Source organism: Anomalospiza imberbis, chromosome 1, assembly GCF_031753505.1.
Source record: "Anomalospiza imberbis isolate Cuckoo-Finch-1a 21T00152 chromosome 1, ASM3175350v1, whole genome shotgun sequence".
Lineage (NCBI taxonomy): Eukaryota > Metazoa > Chordata > Aves > Passeriformes > Viduidae > Anomalospiza > Anomalospiza imberbis.
In genome coordinates, this window is record NC_089681.1 from 107,557,203 (window position 1) to 107,564,275 (window position 7,073).

Below are 7,073 nucleotides of genomic sequence, written 5' to 3' on the forward strand. Positions count from 1 at the left end.
TGTGATTTGCAGCCATCAGCAGAACTTTCACATTGAATTCACAACATGAAACAAGCCAGGACGATGAAGCATGTTGGTGTCATCCCTCTTTTTCACTGTTTTAGTACTGTTGGCTGTTCACTGGAAAGATGTGGGCTCAGTGTATAACTCGGTCCTTTGCAAACAGGGTCACCATGAAAATAGCTGGTCTTTTCTGGTAGTATTGTGCTGCTGTGTTTATATTTCGACAAGTTCCCTAGAGTTCAAAGCTATTGGGACTGACACAAGATTTCTCTGAAAAATAAATAATCTGACAATTCAACCCATCGAATATATTTACAGTGCCAAGTAAAGGCATTATGATATCTCTCTTTTATAGTAAGACACCCAGCAACATGCAGTGGCAGGACAAGGAGAGGTAAGTGAAATCATTTTAATATAGTATCAATGTATGAGAAACCACAAAAGAAAGAAAACGTTTTCTGGAAAATTCTGCATATGTATATATTGCATTGTACAGTCTTACAGACAAACTTATGTCAAATACATGATTTTAAATACTTTAAAACACTGATTTGAAGAGGACAACAAATTGATTTATCTTTTTTTGTACAGACATGGGAGTGTGATTATTTTTCCTCATTGCTATAGTTTAGTGTTCTTCAGGAAGAATACTCGTATTCTTCAGCGCTGCGGCGTCCAAAATCCATCCAGCCCATGTAGTCTCTGTCATTTATCCTGTGAGTAGGATCAATGCTCTGTACCCTGTTTCCCATAACTGAGAATCTTCCAGTGGAACCTAAGGAAAAAGCATTTGGGAGAGCAGAGAGTAAGAGGACACATTTTCCAGGTCCACCCGTGTTCTGATCTGGCTTGTGCTCATTAGCAGATGTCTGCAATAGTTGAAATGGTCCTAATATAGGTCATGTAACACCACTGTCAGGTCACTGGAGAAAACATCAATAGAAACCTTATAGGTAATGTCCTGGAAGTGGCTTGGATTTTTTCAGTCAAAATAAACAGATCATTTTCTACCTCCTGCTGCAGGAACATTCTCCTCCTGTCTGATAAAAAGGAATATAGATACATATTTCCTTTTTTCTTCCTATTTTACTGGAGAGAGAGAATCCAAACTATTTCTCACTATTCCTATAAAGCCTCACATTTGCAGTCTTATACTGGGAGAACTGCTCTATATGCAAAACAACTCTTCTTGAGAGCAGGCTCAAGCCTGAGACACCGCGGTCCTGTGCTGCTTAAAAAGACATAAACGTAAGTACAGGAGATCTTACAGTGCAAATTTGGCAACAAGCAGGGTAGAGTTATGAATCCTAGGTTTTGTGGAAAAGTGGGAATAGTCCTGAAGTGGAGAAAGTTGTGTCTGGAATTCATAGTTATTATGTGGAATTATACACGGATTTTCCCTACGTCAGGGATTTTTTCATTGCTTATCCAAAGCCTTCATAATCCTTTTCACAGCAGAGTCGGATGCTGAGTTCTGATCTTGCATTATCCTTTCTGTATGCCTTGCTTAAGGCATTAAAGAGACATAAACTATTTGCAAGGAGAATTTATGCTTTTAAAAAATGGGCTGCAATCCTCTGTTTTCACAACATCACATGATTTAAAAAAAATATAGGGACAGGTAAACTACTTCTCTCTGTACTCCCTGAAAACAGACAAAATTGATACATAAAAATAATTAGATGGGTGTAAGCTTTGAATGAGGAAGGGACAGATTTAATATGTTAGTATTCAATGCTGACTGAGGCTTGAGGAATACTTGAATTGATCAAAAAGGAAAAGGAGCCCAAATTAAATCCCATCTATCCAAACCTACACAATTTCTTTGCTTTCAGTTTCTTGGGTTTTGAAGAAACCTCTATTGACTCTGTGCTTTTATATTTTAAGGTCTTCCTCATCTAGTGCTTTATAATGAACATGATCCACTGAAACAAAAAGCAACTGCATTGCTTTGTTAGTGGTTGCAGGGAGTTGAAGGTACACACACACAAAAGCCATTAAGACATTTACCTACAACAAAATGACAAAAAAAAAAAAATTCCCTAGAATAGAATGTCTATCATTAAATGCTCATGAAGTTCACGCCATTAAATGCCATGAAGTTCACATTCATAATTAAAAAATGTAATTAAGGCAATGACAATGACTCCTTAGCACAATAACCAGGCAGGGCTCAGGCAGTGCAGAACCATCACTCAAGATGTTGGTGCTTAAGTTCTGAGCCTGTCATGACCTGAGGGCCATAAATGCTCCCCTGGTGCCACTACTGTCTGGCCAGGCAAGGGCTCCTTAGAGGACATTAAATGTGCCTGCCACTGGCTTGAGAGCCACAACATCTCTTCTACACAGTACCAGATTCAAGCTGAAAGCCTGCAGATGAACATAATTGAAAGCCTGGGTCACAAATTTCCTAACATCACCTTAATTACCTCTCCTCAGCCCCCTAGAGATGTCATGTGGGTATTGCAGAATCAGTGTATGACAAACATATTCAAAGTTGTAGCAGCTATGGGACTGCCATCAATCCCAAAGCCCTTGAGAGAACTTAGCTCTATCACTGTTTTAACTAGAAATACTTTACAAAACCAGCCCTTCATGAGGGCAAACAGCACTACTGGTGACTGCTAACACTAACAAAAGCCCAGACTATCTCTGGAATTTCCTAGTGATTATTATGGTTTAGATAGGTGACTAATACATTAGATGTGAGTGTTCTGCAAGGATTTCTGAAGTTCTGTCCAGAGTCCTCACATTCAATGAGAATATAATGTTTTGATGGGAACACTGCATGTATGTTACAAATTAAGTAAATAATGGTTTTCCTGTGAATTTTCTTTCCTGTAACCAGCAACTACATCTACAAACTAGAGTCTAACTAGCCTATTCACATCACAAGAATCTCATTATCTGCTTCCAGACTATTTTTAGAATTAATTATATATGTCAATAACACATATTCAGGAAATTGTCCCTCATATTAATATTTACAAAAAAAGACATCTTAAATCCAAAGTGGGTTGTTTTTGGTTTTTTTTTTTCTTTTTTTGTTTTTTTTTTTTTTTTTTTTTTTTTTTTTCTTTTTCTGGTTAATCTATTTGGAAATGTCAACCACACATGTAAGAGAATAGAATGTATACATAAACTAGAATGAGGAGTTCAGTTTCCATGTGGGTAGGCAACAATGACTATGCTGGGGAAAGGTAATGAGGATTCTGCTTCGCAGACTGCTGCAGTAACATTCTTATTCCATAACAGCCTTAAGTGTAGCACTGAACTGTGGAATTTCATATCGGAATTATCTCGCCATTAAATTGCATGACCAGCTAAAAGTTGTTTCTTAATGGATATTGTGCAAATTGCTAACATGAGATTAAATCTTTCAGGCATTATTGAAAGTGATTAATTTTTCTGTTGTTTCTAATTTGGCTGTGTTCTGAGTACACAGAGAAGTGTGTATTGCTGCACATGTAATGCACAAAACCAGATGTGGCATCTCTTAATTGCAGACCACCATCACAGATAAGCATAGGATTTTGCTGAGCATAGAGGTCAGCAGGGAAGCTGTCAAGAGGGGAGGGTTAAATGATCTGCATTATGTGGAGAAAGCTCTTATTTATATAAAGTGAACTTTATCCTAAGCACAGTCTGGGGCTGGGTGTGAATTAATTTCTCAGTGTCTGTATATCCAGGTAATCCTAATCCTAATTACTGGCTTCTCTTCAAACCCTCTTTCCTTCTTAGATGTCTTTTCTGTGTAGAACAGGGCAAAGGCTGGAGTGAAGCTTTCATGAGTAAACTAAATTTCTCTAGGTGCTCTCACTGAGGTTGGCAGCCAAAAGGCCACAGCAATTAGGCTGCCCATGGTGTTACTCTGTTGAGACACCAAGCAGTACAGAGATGAGACAGCTCAAAAGGAAAAATATTTTGTTGGGGAAGTTTCAGTGGTCAATGATTTTGAGCCATCATTTTTACTGGTAGTACCAATGGCATGATTTTCTGCCTATATAAAAGATATTCTGTTAGGTGTCAACAGGGATAGCTTTACTCTTTCTCTTATGTAATACAATTGTTTCCTCAAGTGACTAATAAATCTCATTATAAGAATGCCCTGTAATCCCACTGCTCTACTGATTCTTCATGTCCTTGTTACACAGTGCCATGGAGGTTTAGATAACAGCAAGATTGTGTTCCCAGGCTGCCCAAGACCAAAAACCTACCAGGAATCAATGTGTGTGGAAGCAAATATGCTATTACTTATCATTGATTTTAATTATTGCACTAATAAATATGAATTCAGTGTTTTGAAAGCTTTCATGCTATAGTCATTTCCTCTGGGAACAAATATATGAAAATTCCAATACTCAGAATATTTCCTTGGTACAGGGATTTCTGACTGAGGTGAGGCTAGCCATTTGGTCTGCATTTATCCTCAGAAAAGTCTTCCTGCTCTTCTAACTTTAAAAGAGGGAGGGAGAATTTTAACTAAATTGAAAGACTTCAAAGAAAACATAATTGTTTTATCTGAGATACAACATATTGAAAAGAGCACTAAAATAATAAGGCAATGAAAATATTTAAAAGCTGAACTATAACCTAAGAGGTCGGTGACATTTTCTCCAGGTATCTTTATATGACTCTCAGTCAGAGGCTGCTATAAATAAACCCTTTTTTGGCAGGGGTTTGGGAGAGAGCGTTTGGAATGATGTCTACTTCAGGGACAAGCAGGCAAAATCTAAATCCTATCTTCTCAAGGAATTAATGTTAAATGATAAAAGGGCTATCTCAGCTCCTGGGAACCCCTGCAGGAAATCCCAGCGGCACAGAAGAAGGCTGTAACCAGTACCTTTTCTGGCTTGCTGGAGATATTTGGCCAGCAAGGCGCCGATGTTGGCTCTTTGGTCACTGCTGGCATCCAGCCGTTGCAGGGATTTCAGGGGCCCGGCAGACGACGGAGCTCGGGAGTGCCGCTGATGTTCTGTCAGGCTCTGCTCCAGCTCGGCAGGCAGAGGATTCCCATCGTGCAAGCCCAGAGTTTGCTGTCCGAAGGAGCTCACCGAGAGCACGGCGAGGAACATGCAGATGCATAGCCCGCTGTACATTGCTGGGGAGAAAAGGGACAGGGGACTGTTACATGACGAGATTTACTACGTTTTGTGCAGTCCCTAACCCCATCTTCTATTGGGGATGGTGGCTTCTGAGCAAACTGGGCTCGTGTTGGGTTTTTTTAACGTAGGTACCTGCAGGATCTGTCTTAAGTTGGAAAACTTGTATGTGAATAGCTAAATATCCTTGCTAAAGAGGAAGGTACAGGTAATTAATTTTGTTTCTTCCAGTGTAGTATGTGCTGTATCTCCCTGATCTACTTAATTCTTATTTGCTTTTCTTTCTTTGGAAGATGTATTTCATAAAAACTTAGGGGACTTGAATCCATCTCTGTGAAAAAACGTGTGATTCCAACAATTCAGTATTTTGATATTGCATTAAAACCCTGCTGTTATTACAGATACTCAGTTTTGACAAGTTCTATGAAGAGCCTTTATTCTACCAGTCTTCAGTGATTTGAACTTTAGTGTTCAAGAGGTTTCATCCCATCATACACAAAAAGAAGAAAACCAAAATCTTGCCCCAGTGAAAGAAAAACCAAAAGCTAATACTCTTGCCCCAAAACATTTGGCCTAATAGCTGGAGTGGTAAAAGCTGTATAGTTAAAAGCCGTAAGAAATAAAGTGCAACCTAATAATCTTCTTCATATTAAACAGAGAAATTAGATTTCTACTGCTTTCTAACTAAGCAGTGTACTAAGCAAAACAATGTTGGTACTAAATCGTTTTATCACATAAGATGAAATGGTATTTTTTTCCTGGAAACAGAGAAATTACTCTCAATTCTTAGAAGAAACAAACTACCTAGTACTTCATGCTATGGGTAATTTTTACTTATAAATACACATGGATTATCTCAGCTACGTGAGATTTTTTTGAATTGCTTCAGTTCTCTACCAGTACACTTAACACAAACCTTTAAATTTTAAAAGGGGATAAAATTAAGTTTATTTACCCAGCATATACACGAGATCAAAATAATTCACAATATGTAAACCATGGGGGTTTCAAAATATTCTCAAGAGATGAGTGAAGAAAGTTGAAATGTCAAAATGTCACTCCAATGTGGTTATTAGTGATGTACCCATCTAGGTTTGGGTACTCGGAGACTGATGGTGCATTGCACCTTTCAGCTGTGCCGAGTCCTGTATTTTTTACACACATCCATGTAAATATATTTTTTATATATATATATATATATATATCACACACACATATCTAAGTACTCATGTCCTTGCTATGGTTTCCAAATCCCACGTCTCACCACTGCTGGCCGGTTCCCTTCCCAACTGCCCAGCGGTGGGAAGCCCTGCGCGCCGCTCCCCGCACCGCACCCCGCGCTGGGGTCCACCCGGCTGCCCGCGCTCGTCGGGAGCGGCCGGAATTCTTCTTCCCCGCCGGGAAGCGTTTCCTCCGGCACAGAGCGGGATGCCCTCCGAGCCGTCTCACAGGTAAGCGCCAGGCATCCCCATTCCCTTTGCCTCCCCGCCCTCAGCAGTGGTGCCGTCAGAAGAGGCGCTCCCTTACCTTTCCGCTGCGCTTTGCCAAGGTCCCACTCGAGTTGGGAGCAGTGTGTCCCAAGTGTGCCCAAGCAGGGAAGTCGGGGGAGACTCAGCCTCGGCCCCTTAAATAGCGGCGGGCACCGAGGCGGTGTTTACACATTTCTGACGCAGCCGGGGCCCCCGCCCGCTCAGCCCCCCGCTGCCGCCTCTCCCCGCCCCGGGGACAGGCACCGGGGGTGTGTGCGCTCCGCGGGGGGAGCTGGGCTCCTTCCCCGCCCTCCTTCCCTGCCGCCGGCCGGCGCCGGGGTGCCGCTGGGTGCGGAGGAGCGCGGGCTCCGCGGGGCTGGCGCTGCCCCACGGGCCGGCCCCCGACGGGCGCTCCCGGCTCTCCCCGGAGGGAAGCGCCCGGCTGACTTGCAGCTGGGCAATTAAAATGCTCCTGACCGGGGGTATGCCCACACCTCCC

The 7,073-nt window shown here is 41.6% G+C and overlaps 1 protein-coding gene across 1 annotated transcript; it reads right to left on the minus strand.

Moving 5' to 3' along the window:
* Positions 1-398: 398 nt before the first annotated feature.
* Positions 399-6,774, minus strand: CCK (cholecystokinin). The gene is made up of 3 exons (XM_068204603.1): positions 6,633-6,774; positions 4,847-5,104; positions 399-778 (listed from the first exon to the last, which is right to left on the minus strand). Exons 2-3 carry the CDS (start codon positions 5,100-5,102, stop codon positions 642-644), a joined length of 393 nt encoding a protein of 130 aa, XP_068060704.1. The 5' UTR covers positions 5,103-5,104; positions 6,633-6,774; the 3' UTR covers positions 399-641.
* Positions 6,775-7,073: the final 299 nt, after the last annotated feature.

What these genes read in the sequence shown, in the direction of transcription:
- CCK (XM_068204603.1), bottom strand. Translation starts at nt 5,102, where the DNA reads ATGTACAGCGGGCTATGCATCTGCATGTTCCTCGCCGTGCTCTCGGTG. An exon ending in TCTCCAGCAAGCCAGAAAAG is followed by an intron (nt 779 to 4,846) that starts GTACTGGTTACA and finishes CTTTTTCCTTAG; the next exon opens with GTTCCACTGGAAGATTCTCA.